Source organism: Macaca thibetana, chromosome 20, assembly GCF_024542745.1.
Source record: "Macaca thibetana thibetana isolate TM-01 chromosome 20, ASM2454274v1, whole genome shotgun sequence".
Taxonomy (NCBI): domain Eukaryota; kingdom Metazoa; phylum Chordata; class Mammalia; order Primates; family Cercopithecidae; genus Macaca; species Macaca thibetana.
Window position 1 is genome coordinate 57013922 of NC_065597.1, and position 18374 is coordinate 57032295.

Consider the following 18374-nt stretch of genomic DNA (forward strand, 5'->3'; position numbering starts at 1 on the left):
GCAGACTCACAAGAGGAGCTCTCTTCCCTGGACAGCTTCTTTCCTATATTGGAGATTGTCAAGTGAAGATGTGATGTTTGGTGCTGTGGCGGCCATCTTGTGACCATGAGGTGCCAAGCTGAGGACAGTTGATCAGAAGACTACTAGAAAGACACTGGGCCCCTGTTTACGTTGTTGAGCAATGGCCCAATTGTGGGATCACCCACGTCCCAACTTACTGTTGTGTGATAACAAACATCCCTATTGTGTAGGCTGTAACAATTGTCCTGTTGCTTAAATGTTTCCTGACAGCTTTGGAGGCTTTGGGAGAGTGTCCCCATGTGGCCTTGCAGGGGACCAATGGGGCCATGATGAGGCTACTCCAAGCAATCTTGCATACTCACAGACAAGAACCTGTGGGAGCCGTTCCAGGAAAGGAAGAGATGGTAGCAGTCACATGGTGACTGCAGCTGACACACTGGTTTGTGGATGTCTATGGGGACACCCTGTGGGGGACACCCAGAAACAACTGAAGAACACTTTGCCACTGTGAATTTTTCTTTTCTTTTTTTTTTTTCTTTTTTTTTTTTTTTTTGAGACAAGGTCTTGCTCTGTCACTCAGGCTGGAATGCAGTGCTGCGATCAGAGCTCACTGCAGCCTCAACCTCCCAGACTCAAACAGTCCTCCCATTTCAGCCTCCAGAGTAACTGGGACTACAGGTACATGCTACAATGCCTGGTTACAAATTTTTTGTAGAGATGGAGGTTTTGCTCTGTTGCCCAGGCTGGTCTTGAACTCCATGGCTTAAGTGATCCTCCCACCTCAGCCTCTAAAAGTGCTGGGATTGCAGGTGTGAGCCGCTGTGCCCAGCCTGAATTTTCTAACACTTAATGGGCAGTTACACTTACAGACTGAGGGCATTAAAAGCAGAAAAGAGTGCAGCAATCAATTGGTGAAGTCTGTCATGGGCACAAAATAGTGGAATGGTGGCAGTGGTGTGTTCCACATTTGTTTACTCAGTGCTCCTGGCTGCTCACCCCAAAGATGCTTCCAGAAATGGCAACAGCCTGAAGTGTCCCCCATTGCCGCTCTAAGGGGACTATCAAGTGCTGGAGTCTCAAGGGAGCCTGGGACCCTTCTCAGCCTAGCCAAACAAAGAATGTAGGTAGGAAGTTGATACGGGTTGGATATTTGTCCACATTAAATTTCATGTTGAAATGTGATTCCCAGTGTTGGAAGTGTCTGGGTCATGTGGATGGATCGCTCATGAGTGACTCACAGTAATGAGTGGGTTCTCTCCGTTAGTTCACACAAGAGCTGGCTGATTAGAGGAGTCCAGCATCATCTCTCTCTCTCTCTCTCTCTCTCTCTCTGTCTCTCTCACCATGTGACATGCCGGCTCCCCATTCACCTTCCACCATGAGTAAAAGCTTCCTGAGGCCTCCCCAGAGGCCGAGAAGATGCTGGGGTCAAACGTGCCTGCAGAACTGTGAGCCAAGACATCTCTTTTCTTTATAAATTACCCAGCCCCAGCCACATGTGATGGCTCATGCCTGTAATCCCAGCACTTTGGGAGGCCAAGGCGGGTGGATCACCTATGTCTACCTAAACAATAGACATAGTTCTTGTCCTCATCAAGCTTAAAGATATGCTATGCGTACAGTAGCCACATGTGGTTATTGATATTTATTTATTTATTTATTTTAAGAGACAGAGTCTTACTCTGTCACCCAGGCTGGAGAGCAAAGGTGCAATTATAGCTCATTGCAGCTTCAAATTCCTGGCCTCAAGCAATCCTCCCACCTCAGTTTCCCAAAGTGCTGGATTATAGACATGAGTCATCATGCATGTCCGGCCTAAATTTAAATCATAAAACTGAGGCCGAGCTCAGTGACTCAGGCCTGTAATCCCAGCACTTTGGGAGGCCTGGACAGGTGGGTCACCTGAGGTTGGGAATTTGAGACCAGCCTGACCAACATGGTAAAACCCCATCTCCACTAAAAGTACAAAAATTAGCTAGGCATGGTGGCAGACACCTGTAATCCCAGCTACTTGGGAGGCTGAGGCAGGAGAATCGCTTGAACCTGGGAGGTAGAGATTGCAGTGAGCCGAGATCATGCCATTGCCCTCCAGCCCGGGCAATAGAGACTCCATTTCAAAAAAAGCTGAAAGTTCAATCCTCTAGTCATACTAGTCACATATAAAGTGCCCATTGGGCACATGTTTAGTGGCTGCTGTTATCAGACAGTATAGATTGAACAGCACTGAGATACAGTCTTATAGGGGAGGCAGACACCAAGCAGAGAGCCACGCAAATATCTGATTACACACTGATATTGTTTGGCTGTGTTCCCACCCAAATCTCATCTTGAATTGTAGTTCCCATAATCCCCATGTGTCATGGGAGGGACCCAGTGGGAGGTAATTGAATCATGGGGGCAGGTCTTTCCCATGCTGTTCACATTATAGTGAATCAGTCTCATAAGATCTGATGGTTTTATAAAGGGCAGTTTCCCTGCACACGCCCTCTTGCCTGCCACCATGTGAGACGTGCCTTTGCTCCTCCGTCACCTTCCACCATGATTGTGAGGCCTCCCCAGCCATGTGGAGCTTTGAGTCCATGAAACCTCTTTTTCTTTATAAATTACCCAGTCTTGGGTATTTCTTCATAGCAGTATGAAAAATGGACAAACACACGTACCATGACATTTGTCAGTGGGAAGCCATGGGTAGTGCACTGACCATTTAGTGCCAGGGAAGCCACTGGTTTTTTAGTGTGAGGATAGTGCCAGGGAAGTCACTGGTTTTCATTAGACAAAGTGAACTGGGCACTTGAGAGCCTGACATAGCTCCCTGGACCTCCTGGAGCCATTCTCTTCAAGGCTGGAGACCTAGTGAGCTCTCCTGGGAGATGAGGCTCCTCTGTGACAATGTCTGACCTGGCAGCGGATGACACCAGTTTAACCATTGGTTGATAATATGGCCTGCGGAGCCAGATGGACTGGATTGGATTCTGTCTTTGCCAACTGTCTAACCCCAGGGCAGTACTTAACCCCTCTTGGCCTCAGTGTCTCCATCTGTAAAATAGGGAGAATAACAGTATCTGGCTTCAAGGGTAACTGGAAGGATTAAATGAGTTAAAGAATTGAAAACACTTAGAAGAGCTCCTGGCACACAGGAAGCACTATGTACTCAGCTATTATTATTATCATCCACGGGTGTTTGAACTTTTTGGAGGGAAGGAATGCACCTACCACTCAGCGTCCTCCTTCATTTTCACTCTGTGCTTCCTGTGGTATCATCACCCGAAGCGAAACTGACCATCACAGTCAGGGTCTTCTATAAAACAAGTGGGAAAGGGAATATAACCGTAACTGCAATGTTAACCAGTTCATATTAAGGACTTTCCACATGCCAGACCCTGCGTGAAGCACTTTACATGTAACATGTGTTAGACTTTCACAACAACTCCAATAGGCGTGTGCAATGAAAAAGATCTCCATTTTACAGATACTGAGGACATGTGGCTCACAAAAGTGAACTTGCCCACGTTTACGAAAGGATCTCTGCGTCAGTTCCAAGGGCTGCCACCAGGTGACAGTGCCCATCCACTTTCCAATTGAGCAGGCTGGCGGGAACACACTAGAAAAGGGTCGTCCCGCAAACGTTTAATGAGCGCCTACTGTGTGCCTGGAACTGTTCTAGGCTCCGAGGATCCATGCAAATAAACCAGGGGTGGGGGAAAAACTACCATTATGGTTCTTCCCTTCCATTTTCCCTTGAATATAATAAAAGGTATCCCAGAGATGCGTGCCCAAGGGGGATGTGGCCTAACCGGACCGGAACTGGGAGGCTGGCGGGGAGGGATGGGAGTATCTGGAAGGGCTACGGTTCCCAAAGATCAGGGGCTGCAACTATTCCCAGAAGGGAGTGTTCTTCTGCATCTCACCTTCCTGCAGCCCGCAGGAGAGGGAAGCAGGGGTCCGTCCTCTCCCTTTGGTATCTTATGTGGCTGGGATGGTTGCGGCGACGGGGGTGGGGACGGGGACGGGGTGGGGAGCTGCGGAGGTGGAAAGGAAATCTCACCCTGAGAATCTGGAGTGCGGGGAAGGGATGCTGCTCAAAGGTCTGTTTCTGGCTTTGGCAGGGGGGCCACCTGAGACTGCTTGGGTTTGCTGGTCTGAAGGTCACCCAGGGAACCAGCCCTATATGGGGTGCCGGAGCGCAGCTCCCAGGCCTGATCGAAGCAATGCCGACTTCGGAGAGGCCTGTGGACTAGGACGGGTGAGGGGGACTCAGTGCCGAGGCGGAAGGCTGCCCCGGACCCCTCCTTCAAGCAGGTCCCACGGCCGCCCAGCGGACACGCGTCCGGGCTGTGCCCTGAGCGTCTGCGGAGAGCACAGCCAGTGGCCCGAGCCACTGAGTATGTGCGCCCTGAAGGGCGGTGGACGTGTGCGTACGTGGGTGATGTGTGCGGTAGGGGTGGTGGCCATCCTGCGTAGGGACCCACGTGAGGGGTGCACCGTGTGGACGTGTGTGTTTGGAGGGGCGAAGGACGCGGGTGTTAGACTCAGTGTGCGTAAAGGGATAAGGACACCTGGGAGGTGGGCAGTGAGGAGAGAGGAGTGTGTCCAGGAGGAACCTGCCTAGAGGAGGCCTAGCGGTGTGTGTGCCCCTAGGTGCATACCGGGGTGTTGGTGACTTCGAAGGGCACCCGGCGGGATCGATCCTGTCTGCGTCCTGGACCTGGTGCTGGTGTGTTTCGGGGAAGTTACTGCTTATGAACCCACCTTGGAGTGTGACCTGGGGGCAGGAAGGCTCCTGCGCTGGGACCCCTCGGTACCCCTCGGTCGCGATACCCTTCGGTAAGTGTATTGGCTGGGGGAGGGGTGTTCCCGAAAATGGATGTACCCTGGGGAGTTGCCCGGCTCGTCTGGATTGTTTCTGGGCGCACTGTGGTTGTGGGGGGAATGTCCCCGAATTGGGGACACGGGAGGTGGGGGGGTCGTCTTAGCGATCCGGGCTAGAAGCCACGAGCTTGGGCTCCGAGGGTGCATACAGACGGCGCCTAGCCCGGCGCGGAACCGCCAGCGGGACTGGGGGTGGGGCTCGGAGGCCCGGGGGCGGGGCCGGCCGAGGGGCGGGGGCGGGGCCGCGGCCGCTGCAGCAGCGCGGGCCGGGCCAGGGGGCGCCTCGCGCGGCAGCGACTCTGGCAGGCGCTGCAGTGAAGCTGGACCCGCAGGCGGGCGTGCGTGGAGCGGGGGCCGCGGCCGCGCTGCAGAGATGTGACTCGGGCCGAGGGCCAGCTGGAGCGTTGGCGCTGCGGGGCCGCAGGGGTCGGTGAGTGCGAGCTGAGCCGATGCGGTGGAGGACGCTGTGGGGACCCCAGAAACTTTTCCCGCCGTGGATTTGGGAGGATTGGGGGGTCTGCTTCTTGTGTTTTTCTAAGCGGCCCCCCAACCCCAGCCAGGGAGTTCACTGGGAGATGTGGGATCTGGGCGAGGGGAACCACGGTGCGTCGGGAGCGGAGCCGTAGAGGGGTGGGCGGGAGAGGGGAGGGTCTGGGGACCTTTACGGGGAGAGGGGGACTGTGCCTGGATCAGGTAGAGATCCAAGTCTCCCAGGAGGGTCTGGGGGCGACCACAGGTGAAGGGCAGCTGGGGAGCGTAAAGGAACCCAGCCATGTCCTAGTGACTCGTGGTGTGTGAGGAGCTGCGGGCTGGTCCTGGGGCCGCGTTGGGGGGCTGACTGTGGACGGGGCAGACGCAGCCGGGGGCACAAGGGCTGGACTTTGTGGGTGAACAGCAGCACCTGTCGCGGGGGCTGGGGGTCAAGCCCTTAGCCGGCTTGAGTGCGCATTACTCAGCAAGGGGAGGGGGGGACATGGCGGGGGAAGAGGGCAGAGCTGAGACCTGGGCTGGGGACCAATGACGGAGAGGGGTAGGGAGGAGGGGGCGGCTGCATACAATGGCGCGGCGGGGGGAGTGGCGTTTCCCTTCCAGACAGGGGGCACTTGGACCTCTGGGAGAGGCGGCTAGGCTGGGGATAAGGACTAGACCTCTGCTCTGTCCCCTCTCCTTGGGGGACACAGGATTCCAGCCCCACGAGGACCCCACACATCCCGGGGTCCCTAGGGCTTGGGCCGGAAAGGGAGCGCGCTGGAGGAGCCCGCACCCGCCTTGGCACCGGGCAGCAGGTTAAACAGCCTGGGAGGGGGCCAACGACCTTGCCCCAGAGGTCTCCCCCGTGCAGCGGGTTCACTCCTCAGTCCTTGCTCTGTCACACCCAGGCCTACCCAGTTCCCCCTTTCCGTCCCCCGTTCGCTAAGGGGGCGGCTCCTTGGAGCGCGGACAAAGGCCCCTGGAGTGTGGCGGGCAGCGGCGTCCCCGCCTGGGGCCCCAGCCCACGCGCCACATTGGCCGCCCAACTGCACCAGGCCGGGGGGCACCTGAACGGAGCCCAGAAAGCCCTGGGGGTCCCGCAAAGACAAGAGAAGTGGGGGAGGGATCTGGCACAAAAACCCCGGCACTTCAGCCAAGGAACCTTCTTAATTCAGAAGTTTCTTCGGTGGGGACTCGAGGCTTGCGGAGGATCCAGGCTTTGAGTTAAACTGCATGCAAATGACATGTAAATAGAATGCAAATTGGCATCTGTCGTTTGGAAGCCCTCCCGGCCAGTTTGGTATCTAAGACTGTGGAGTGAACAGTTTCCTATCTGCTCCCTGCTCTAAGCCTGGAAAGGGGTCAGCTGAGTTGGGAAGGGAAGGAGATTCCAGGGGGAAGGAGCCGCCATTTGGGGCACAGGCAGCAAGACAGGCAGTTTTGTTAGAAAGATAAACTCAGAATCTTTATTGGATTAATATGTTATTTCAAGAAACATGCCAGGGACAGAACTGGGTGCCTTGTATAAAACGGACAAGACCCCTTCTCTCCCGGGGCTGGGGAGGTGAGTGAGCAAACATTCAACAAACCCATAGCAAATGGATATGAAATCCAATTGGGATAAGGACGGCCAGGAAAATAAGAAGGGGTGATGTAAAAGAAGGTGACAGGGGTGTATGTACCTGAGAAGACTGTTCGCGGAGTGACATTTGAGTGCAGCCCAGCTAAAAGAGGGGCGCGCCGCTGGGGAGGTCTAGGGGGAAGACTGAACCAGGAGGAAGGCACTGTGCGTGCAAAAGGTTGGAGGTGGGAATGAGCTTAGAGGAACTGAACAAAGGCCATTGTGGCTGGAGCTGTAGGCAGATTTGGGGGTGGGGATAGGGGAATGGTGAGGACCAGCCAGATCACGATCTCTTGGGCCATGGAAAGGAGTTTAGGGTTTATTTCGTTTGGACCAGTGAACCCTCCTAGGGTTTTGAGCGGGAGGCCTTCGGATCTCATTTGTAGAAGCTCCCCTGACGTTGACCAGATGGAAAATAGTCCCCCTTTCCATTCTGCCCATGGGGCGAGAGAGATGCTGGGAGCCTCCAAAGGGCTCTGTCCAGCCTTGGGGGACCGCTTCGAGCCTAGCCAGCCACTGCAAGCCAACTGGAGGAGCAGCTCAGGTTTTAAAATCCACTCCCTACTTTGAAACAGTTTTGATCCACCCTAACTGAGCCACCCGGAGCCCACGGCCCCGTAAGCACTTTCTCGCAGAGCTTCCTGGGGGTTCCGAGTTAGTCACATTTTCTTCTCGGAATTACAGCCTGAGAGGAACCAACCACCGTGGCTCGGGCAGCCAAGGATGCAATTTGCATTTAAATGATTGCTTTTATTTACAGGACTGGAGCTGCTTTGCATATTCATGGATCACAGAGCTTGTGTTCTTGCAACCCTGTTTACTAACCTATGAGGATTTTCTAATTTGAGAGCCCTCAAATGGGCCAGTGGTCTAGTCAGCATTGGGGAATGAAGATTAGGAGAACCTGTAACTTGGAAAAGATATCAGAGGGTGAGAACTGCAGGTCTGGGAAAGAGCTTAAAGTCAGGAAACCTTGTAACAGTTTAATCCTGCAGAGCAGGAAATGGACCAGAGGCTCCAGCAGGAGTGAGCTGGGACAGACTGTGATGCTGGGGTGCATGGGGAGACTGGCTCTGCAGCCCCATCCTGGGCCTCTGTCATACGTGGGGGCTTCAGAACAGGGCTGCAGCAGAAAGGCCTTGAGGTCAGGAGCTGGGAGAAATGGGTTCTAGTCCCAGGCCAGCCTGTAAATTCCAGTGAGCCTCTGGCCAATTTTTCTGATGTCTCTGACTTCATTTTCCCTACAGGAAAATGGGAATCATGATTGTCTTTTCTTTTTTCAGACAGTTTAACTCTGTCACCCAGGCTGGAGTGCAGTGGCGCAATCTCGGCTCACTGCTAACTCCGCCTCCCCGTTTCAAGAGATTCTCCTGCCTCAACCTCCCGAGTATCTGGGATTACAGGTGTGCACCAGAGACAGGGTTTTACCATGTTGGCCAGGCTGGTTTCAAACTCCTGTCCTCAAGTGATCCGCCCACCCCAGCCTCCCAAAGTGCTAGGATTACAGGCATGAGCCACCGCAGCTGGCCATGATTGACTTTTTAACAAGCAATTCACTAAAAAGCTGTTGCTTCCTCTGTGTCAGGCACCAAACCTGACTTTTCTTTTCTTATTTTATTTATAATAGAGATAGTCTTGCTATGTTGCCCAGGCTGGTCTTGAACTCCCTTCCTCAAGCAATCTCCTGCCTCCTATAGAGCTGGGATTATAGGCGTGAGCCATCACACCCGGCCCAGACTGAGTATTTTTCACGTACTTCTTACACCAGCCTTGTAAAGCAGCACTATCATTATTCCCATTTTACAGATGGAGAGACTGAGGTTCACAGAGGTTAAGTAATGCCCAGTGTCACATATTTCTGTCTGACTCCCCTCTTCTGGCCTCCCTCCCACTGAGACCTTTCAGCCTGGTGGGAGCGTGAACTGTGTACCTGTATTCATGTTGGTACTGGGCACTGAACTATTACATATGCACAGGGCTTGCAAATCCACTCCCACACCACCTGCTCATTTTGTCTTTCCCTTCTGTGTTCCAGTGCCTACCGCCATCTTTAGAGAAGGTAGGTTAAGATGCCACTGACCTGCTAGACACTGGGAGGGGACGTGGCTGGGGTCAGGGGGATCCAGGGTGCAGCCATGCTGGTAGCAGCTGGGGCAAGGCCAGTAAGAATGTTCTAGAACGGTTTTGTACATTTCATGTCTCCTTTCCCATGGATGAAAGGGAAGATGGGGATGCTGGTTCCCAAGAGAATGGCTGGTGTCTGCTCTGACTCTGCAAGAGAAACGCCCGGTTTCAGGGCACCCCAAGGTCCTCTGGCCTGGGTTCTACCTCCACAGCGAGGCTCTCACTTAGAGCACCTGCTGCAGGTGGCAGAAGAGTGTGGGAGTCCCCAGGGCCAACCATTCCAAGAGCGTCTCCCCTTCACACCACCTCAGGGACCTCATTGGTTGGTGTGTGATGGGGGAGGCTAGAAGCCAGCAGTGAACAAAAACCTAAACCAGTAACCTCATTACAACACATTCTTTTCTTTTTTTCTTTTATTTTATTTATAACAGAGACAGAGTCTTGCTATGTTGCCCAGGCTGGTCTTGAACTCCTTCCTCAAGCAGTCTCCCACCTCAGCCTCCCAAAGTGCTGGGATTACAGGCATGAGCTTGGAAGCCAGCAGTGGACAAATACCTAGGCGAGCCACCTTGTTACAACACCAGCTCCATGGCAACCGCCCCTTCTAGAAAAATGAAAGCGCTCACCACCTCAGACAAGAGAGCGTTTGCCAATCTTTTTTACCTATGTATTGTATTTTATTATTATTATATTTTGAGCTGTCTTTATGCTGTCACCTAGGCTGGAATGAAGTGGCTCAGTCACGGCTCACTGCAGCTCAAACTCTTGGGCTCAAGTGATCCTCCCACCTTAGCCTCCTGAGTAGCTGGGATTGCAGGCACACACCACCACACCTGGCTAATTTTTGAATTTTTATAGAGACAGGGTTTCACTACGTTGCCCAGGCTGGTCTCCAACTCCTGGACTCAAGTGATTTGCCTGCCTTGGGCCTCCCAAAGTGCTGGGATTACAAGTGTGAGCCACCGTGCTTGGCCTTTCTAATGTATTTAATAGACACCTTATATAAACTGCTTACCCCGTTAACTACTGTCCTAAACCCTAAGTATTTTAACTGTCACCGCAACCCCATGGGGTGGACACTGTTATCACCTTTGTTTTGCAGATGAGGCACCTTATGGCAGCTGCCCAGAGTCACAAGGTGCTAGCAGGTGGTGTGGGGACATTATCAGAAACTGGAAGATCTGATTCCTAAGTTCACACCAAGGTACGGCCTTGGCATAGCCTCCAGGCAGGCCTTGTTTTCCTTCTCATGCAAGGAATCCTGCCTGCCTGTGTTCTGGCCTCTGCAGGCCCCAGCACGTGGAGAGATAGAGTGTGCTATTCCTCCACCTGCTAGCTGCTTCTGGCCCCTCTGCAGAGTGCGTGCATGCGCACGCGCACGCGTTTGTGTGTGTGAGAGAGACAGATGCAGTATATTTAAGAGCATCTGAGTGAGTCACATTTCTAGGAGCCTGGCTGGCAGAAAAGGTAATTAGTATGTGAGCTGAGTCTTGTGCATTCGTTCACATTTATTCATTACTCCTTTTGAGAAGCGCGCACGCTTGCATCCCACGGGTTTGTTGCCATATATTCATCCTGTCCCAATCAGTCCTGCCTCAAGGCTGACTCAAAACCTCTAATCTGGTATTATTCCTTTTGGGGCTCCTGGAGAGCTGCCCAGCTCTCAGGGTGAGAGGCACCAGGTGGCTAATTTAGCAGGATGGGGGCTTACCTGCCAGGGGGCACAGTGGATTGTGGGCATTGCCTGCCTTGTCTTGGGCTGGGGTGGGGAGATGAAGGAGGTAGTGCTCTGAGTTCCAGCTCTCGCTGCTGTACATGTCCTTGTGTATCCAGCCTCGGTACACCCCAGCATCGCCTACAGTGCTTGTGGAAGCACTGGTGGCTGGACCCACTCCCTGGGAATCTGCATTTCTAAAGAGCTCTGGGGCTCTTGCCAGCCCAAGAACCAAACTTCGACGTAAACCTCTCAGACCCTCAGTTTTCTCCCCTATAAATGGGAATGAGAACACACGGCCTTTCAGGGTGGTGTGAGGTTTGGAGACCACATTTATTCATTCATTCGGCAACTGGAATGTGAGCACTGCCCATGTGCCAGGCACTGGGGAATTGGTGCAGAACAAGATGACAAGGTGCTGGGCATGAGGTAGGGGTTGGGGGAGGAGGGGAATGGTGAGGAACAGACCAAAAGAGTACAACAAATAAAATAATCTGGCCCAGTGTGGTGGCTCACGCCTGTAATCCCAGCATTTTGGGAGGCCAAGGCAGGCAGATCACTTGAGGTCAGGAGTTCAAGACCAGCCTGGCCAATATGGCAAAACCCCCTGTCTCTGCTAAAATACAAAAATTAGCCAGGCGCCTGTGATCCCAGCTACCTGGGAGGCTGAGGCAGGAGAATCACTTGAGCCCAGGAGGCAGAGATTGCAGCGAGCCGAGATCATGCCACTGCACTCCATCCTGGGCAACATAGCGAGACTCTGTCTCAAAAAAATAAAATCAAATAATTGAAAATTGAGATACACGCTACAAAGACAACAATCAAAAGTATTGACAAGGACAGGGAGAATCTACTTTGGGTTTGTTTGTTCGTTTGTTTGTTTTTATGATGGAATCTCTGTTGCCCAGGCTAGAGTGCAGTGGCGTGATCTCGGCTCATTGCAACCTCCGCCTCCCGGGTTCAAGTGATTCTCCTGCCTCAGCCTCCCAAGTAGCTGGGATCACAGGCACGCGCCACCACGCCTGGCTCATTTTTGTATTTTTAGTAGAAAAGGGGTTTCACCATGTTGGCCAGGCTGGTCTCGAACTTCTGTTCTCATATGATTTGCCTGCCTCAGCCTCCTAGAGTGCTGGGATTACAGGCGTGAGCCACTGTCCCAGGCCAGGGAGAATCTACTTTGATTGACTTGCCAAAGGCTCAGCAAGTGGCACTTCTAGGGCTCTAGTGTGTAGTAAAAGCCCAGGAGCAATAGTACAATTGTTTGCGTCTGGCCTCACCCCTTTGTAGCTGCGTGACCTTGGACAAGCCTGCTGTCCTCCCTGTTTTATCTCCTGTAAAATGGAGATAGTAATAGTACTTACCTTACAGAATTATAATGTAGATCATTAGGTACTAATAGACGTGAAGTACACAGAGTGCCTAGAACATAGCACTGTAAGGGTTAACCAGTTATTATTGTTGTCACTTTGGCTGCCATAGGAAACTCTGGGGAGCATTTCTGAATCCCCCAGAAGTCCTAGATGAGCTGCCTCAGCGTCAGTCTGTGAGGCGGTGTGCCACACCCCTCCCCCAAACAGCCTGGACATTGTCCTATGGAGTGCGGTGGCTGTCACCTCATGGGCAGCCTTGGTAATGATAATGACCCACTTGAGACAAGCGGTGCCATCAGTTGCGTCTATGTGCTTAGAGGTTGGGTAGGGAGGACTTCCTGGAAGAAGGGGCCGTAAGAGGTGGGAGGAATATTAAACTTCTTTGTTGTCAAGTGACAGAAACCCAGCTCAAACTGGCTTAATCCAAAAAAAAAAAAGCAGGGGCTAGTGGGAGTTAACTGGCTGCTGGAACTGCAAAGACCAGACTGGCTTCAGGTATGGATGAATCCAGCCATTCAGTGTATTAGGACTGTGGTCCATCCCATAGCTGTTTCCTCGGGGACAGCTTTACTCTCAGACAAGTTCTCGCCCTGTGATGGCAAATGTGTTCTCCAGCTTCAGGCCTCCGTCCTCGTAGTTTTTCAACCCCAGCAGAAAGAGAAGACCTCCTTCCAGTGAGTGCTAGAACAATCCTAGGGTGGATTCTCATGGGCCTCAGGCCACGTGCCTTTCCATGAACCACTCACTGTGGCTTAGGGTAGCATAAATGCTGTGATTGGCCAGGCCTGGGACAGATGCCCACGCTGGGAGCGCGGACGCAAGGTAGCTCTCCAAGGGAAAATCAGGTGCTCTTTCCAGAAATGGGAGAAGCGGATGCTGAGCAGCAAAAACAACAGCTGTCCCGGAAGAGCAGAGAGTTCCACCCTCAGGGATGAAAACAGAAAGCAAGAGTGTATCCATTTCCCATGTCAGAGAGGAGTCAGGAGCTGGAAACCTGGACCAGGGCCATAGAACTCTGCGCCATTTCAGAAGCTTGGTCGCCATCTTGGTGTTGGCGTCCTCCACACAGGTTTTCTGTTGTGGTTGCACGACTGAGCAGGAATGGGGAGGAGCTGGAGAAACAAAAGTCCCAATTTGCAGCCAGGTCTGGAAAAGAGAGAACCGCCTCCAAGAGTGAGTGGAAACAGCTTAAGAAGGCCAAGTTCTTGCAAAGAGACCCAGGGTGCAGGCTTGCTGCTGAGGGGCCTGGCTGGTTTCATGGAATCTTCCCCATCCATTCTGTCTTTACGTGCCTAAACCAGGCTTGCTCCACCTGGGCACAGTTGACCTGTAGGGCTGGATAATCCTTTCTGGTGGGAGCTGTCCCACCACATGTAGGATGTTTAGCAGCATTTCTGGCCTCCATCCCCTGATACCAGTTGCATCTCCCTCCCTAGTTGTGACAACCGAAAATGTCTCTAGACATTGCCAAATGGTCCCTGGGGGTAAAAATTGCACCTGGTTGGGAGCCACTGGCCTACAGGGGGAGGAGGGGTTGGGGAATCGGTGATAGTCAGGACTGCAAAGCACATTCCTGCCTGTCATCCTCCCGGCCACCCTGGGGCTGGATGGGATTAGAGAGGCTGCTTGGGACATTGCTTGCTGAAACCTGCTGAGAAGTCTCTTAACTGAGCTGGCCATTGATGAGGTGTCTCAGGGGAATCCACTCCAGGGCCCCTCCACCGGGTAAGGGACTGTTAGCATTTTGCTCTGACGCCTCCAGTTCTTACATTTTGATCCCTCGTGTGCTTTTAGGACCTCGTGACAAGCAATTGTGTTAGGATGTTTATCCAAAGAGTGGTAGGTTGAAATGTGCCCAGTGGGTATGCAACATGGGTTACATCAACCAGCAATTTTATTTGATATTTATTTATTTATTTATTGAGACAGAGTCTCGCTCTGTTGCCCAGGCTGGAGTGCAGTGACAAGATCTCGGCACACTGAAACCTCCACCTCCCAGGTTCAAGCGATTCTTCTGCCTCAGCCTCCCAAGTAGCTGGGACTACAGGCACATGGCACCACGCCCAGCTAATTTTTTTATTTTTAGTAGAGAAGGGGTTTCACCATATTGGCCAGGCTGGTCTCAAATTGCTGTCCTCAAGTGATCCTCTTGCTTCAGCCTCCCAAAGTGTTGGGATTACAGGCATGAGTCACTGCGCCCAGCCTCAATGAGCAATTTTAAAATGTCTGGAGATAAACACTTGCATGTGTTTGGTTTTCTTTTAAGTAGGCTGATTCAAAAGTTAAGTAAATAACTGCCCAGGTGGTGTGTGGACAAAGCACAAGTAGCTGCGGTGGCACGCCAGCAACTGATGTGGCAGGACCACGAATAAGTGCTGGATTGCAGGCCGACCGTCAGTGCCCGGGGTGCATCCTCACCCCCGAGCGTACCTGAGCAGGATGCTGAGGCGGGATGCTGGCCAGATGCCTTCTATTCCGAGCCTGCCTCCTCTCATCAGTAGGCAAAGGACATGAGCCCGACAGCCCCAGGCACCTTTTCCTTCAGTAACATCAATAATTTATGCCACTGGAAAGCCTCACAGCCAGGGCAGGATCTGAGACACTCACAGGATCTCTGTAACAGTGAGGTGGTCGATACCGCATTTACTTAGGGAAGCCCCAGGGACATACTGGAGCCTGGGGAGAGCAGCTGGTCACAACCCCACACGTGGGTTGAGCTGGGGCAGTAAGTCTGGCTTGAGATGCTGGAAAACGAGTGCCCAGCCAGCTGTGCAGGCTGTGGCTTTCCTAAAGACCAGGCTCCCTTCAAAAGCAAGGGGCTGTTAGAGGGGGGGGAAAAAAAAAAAGGAGGAGCTGGTAGCTGTGAGGTAGAGGACAGTCCTTGCTATGTTTTTCATTCATTCAGTATTTACTAAACATCTACTTCATGCCAGGCGCTGTGTGTCGAGCTTCAGTCTACACCCGTGGTTCTCATCCAGGCGATTTTGCTTCCCCAGGGGACATCTGGCACTGTCTAGAGACATTTTGGGTTGGCACAGTTGGAGGAGGGGACGTGCTACTGGTATCCAGTGGGTAGAACCCGGGGATGCTGGTAAACATCCTACAACGCACAGTCCCCCATGACAGAGAACGACCCAGCCCAAATGTCAGTCGTGCCAAGACTGAAGGAGCCTTGTCTGCTGGTGAACAAGAGAGACCATGTCCCTGCCCTGCCACGTCTTGCAATGGAGGAAGTGAGGATGGGAGGACAGGAGGAAGGGAAGGCAGAAACAAAGTAAACAGTCAAAAAATGACAGACGCTATTAGACCGGAGGCTGTGGTGGAGAAGACTGGGGTGTGACCTTGGCCAAGGTCTGAGTTGATAGCATCAGAGCTGAGCTCGGCACAGGGAGGAGGAGTGGCCAGGAAGAGGGAGCAGAGGGGCAAGAGGAAACGTGGGTTAGGCCCATCACTGAGGCTGCTGTGTGGAGTCCAGCCCGTATATGAGCAGGAGAGAGAATTCTGCAGGTTTCCCAGGGAGAGACGCCCTCCGGGGAATCCTCCAGAGATGTTCTAGAGAGCGAGCGTGGGAGGTGAGGGAGAGACGCAGCCTGGAACCAAGGAAGACAGCTGCTTTTGTGTTTACTACATTTGAAATGCTGGGATCCCGGCACTTTGAGAGGCCAAGGCGGGTGGATCACTTGAGATCAGGAGTTCGAGACCAGCCTGGCCAACATGGTGAAACCTCGTCTCTACTAGAAATACAAAAAAAATTAGCCAGGCGTGGTGGTGCACGCCTGTAATCCCAGCTACTCAGGAGGCTGAGGCAGGAGAATCGTTTGAACCTGGGAGGCGGAGGCTGTAGTGAGCCGAGATTGCACCACTGCACTCCAACCTGGGCGACAGAGAGACTCCATCTCAAAAAAAAAAAAAGAAAAAAGAAAGCAAAGAAATGCTGGGAGCCCTCGGAGTGAGGTCGCATCTGGGAGTTGAGTTGTGTGACCTTGTGCAAAGGTTGTCTCCTCCTGGAGACTCTGTATTGTCACCTGTAAGATGGAGGTCCTAAAAGGAGCTGTCTCACAGGGCATTGTGAGGACTGGATGTGTCCAATTCCTGTCCTGAAGTTAGTTGGTAGTAAATGTTAGCTGTTAGCCTCGAGAGGCTGAGACTGGGTAATTCATACCACTCATTCTCCTAGTGCAGCACTTGACCTGTGGCTGTCTCTTTAAAGTTTCATTTTTTTCCCCTTATTTTTCTTTCTTTTTCTTTTTTTCTTTTTTTTTTTTTTTTTTTTTTTTTTGAGACGGCGTCTAGCTCTGTCGCCCAGGCTGGAGTTTAGTGGCGCAATCTCGGCTCACTGTGACCTCCGCCTCCCAGGTTCAAGCAATTCTCCTGCCTCAGCCTCCCAAGTCGCTGGGATTACAGGCACCTGACACCACGCCCAGCAAATTTTTGTATTTTTTAGTAGAGATGGCATTTCACTGTGTTGGCCAGGCTGGTCTTGAACTCCTGACCTCGTGATCCACCCATCTCTGCCTCCCAAACCGCTGGGATTACAAGCGTGAGCCACCACGCCCAGCCTTCCCCTTATTTTTCAAGAGGTCTGAAGTGGCACAGAGTATCAAATTCAAAGAATACAAAAGGGTATACAGAGAAGTTGGCCTCCCTGCCACCCTGTCCTCCAGCCACCAGCGGTGATGATTCATGGTTCTTCACTGCACCCAGCCAAGGGTACAGATGGGACCCAAAACGAGAGGCGGGTCTTCTTCAAGAAGTCAGGAGAGGGGGAGTCTTCCAATGAATTGATCTTTCCTTCCCCCCTTGGCTTTTCTAGAATGTTCGTGGCATCAGAGAGAAAGATGAGAGCTCACCAGGTGCTCACCTTCCTCCTGCTCTTTGTGATCACCTCGGTGGCCTCTGAAAACGCCAGCACGTCCCGAGGGTGCGGGCTGGACCTCCTCCCTCAGTACGTGTCCCTGTGCGACCTGGACGCCATCTGGGGCATCGTGGTGGAGGCGGTGGCCGGGGCGGGCGCCCTGATCACACTGCTCCTGATGCTCATCCTCCTGGTGCGGCTGCCCTTCATCAAGGAGAAGGAGAAGAAGAGCCCCGTGGGCCTCCACTTTCTCTTCCTCCTGGGGACCCTGGGCCTCTTCGGGCTGACATTCGCCTTCATCATCCAGGAGGACGAGACCATCTGCTCCGTCCGCCGCTTCCTCTGGGGCGTCCTCTTTGCGCTCTGCTTCTCCTGCCTGCTGAGCCAGGCGTGGCGCGTGCGGAGGCTGGTGCGGCACGGCACGGGCCCCGCGGGCTGGCAGCTGGTGGGCCTGGCGCTGTGCCTGATGCTGGTACAAGTCATCATCGCTGTGGAGTGGCTGGTGCTCACCGTGCTGCGCGACACGAGGCCGGCCTGCGCCTATGAGCCCATGGACTTTGTGATGGCCCTCATCTACGACATGGTACTGCTGGTGGTCACCCTGGGGCTGGCCCTCTTCACTCTGTGCGGCAAGTTCAAGAGGTGGAAGCTGAATGGGGCCTTCCTCCTCATCACAGCCTTCCTCTCTGTGCTCATCTGGGTGGCCTGGATGACCATGTACCTCTTCGGCAATGTCAAGCTGCAGCAGGGAGATGCCTGGAACGACCCCACCTTGGCCATCACGCTGGCGGCCAGCGGCTGGGTCTTCGTCATCTTCCACGCCATCCCTGAGATCCACTGCACCCTTCTGCCCGCCCTGCAGGAGAACACGCCCAACTACTTTGACACGTCGCAGCCCAGGATGCGGGAGACAGCCTTCGAGGAGGATGTGCAGCTGCCGCGGGCCTATATGGAGAACAAGGCCTTCTCCATGGATGAACACAATGCAGGTAAAGTGGGCACCGCCCAGCTGGGTCAGAGCATCTCAAAAGACGCACTTCTTCCTCTGCAGTAGGGATGAGCAGTCCCAGTGCCTGGGACAGTCGTAGCAGATCAGAACCCACAAACGTTGGCTCCTGTGCTGAAACTGGCCCAGAGATGGTTTGGGTTGTTGGTTTGTTTGAGACGGATTTTCGCTCTAGTCACCCAGGCTGGAGTGCAGTGGCGCAATCTCAGCTCACTGCAATCTCCGCCTCCTGGGTTCAAGTGATTCTCCTGCCTCAGCCTCCCGAGTAGCTGGGACTACAAGTGTGTGCCACCATGCTCAGCTAATTTTTGTATTTTTAGTAG

At 53.2% G+C, this 18374-nt stretch overlaps 1 protein-coding gene across 3 annotated transcripts in view; it reads left to right on the top strand.

Moving 5' to 3' along the window:
• GPRC5B (G protein-coupled receptor class C group 5 member B) overlaps positions 1 to 18374 on the top strand; it is a 68126-nt gene that overhangs the window by 37235 nt on the left and 12517 nt on the right. Inside the window, exons 2-3 of one of the 3 annotated variants that reach the window (XM_050775019.1) lie at positions 5206 to 5320; positions 17004 to 18034. In XM_050775019.1, the coding sequence (XP_050630976.1) occupies positions 17005 to 18034 (1030 nt within the window). In that variant the 5' untranslated portion in view covers positions 5206 to 5320; position 17004. Of the gene's footprint in view, positions 1 to 4766; positions 4846 to 5135; positions 5321 to 17003; positions 18035 to 18374 lie in introns of those variants that run through there. The other 2 variants (XM_050775020.1, XM_050775018.1) reach the window with 2 other exon arrangements.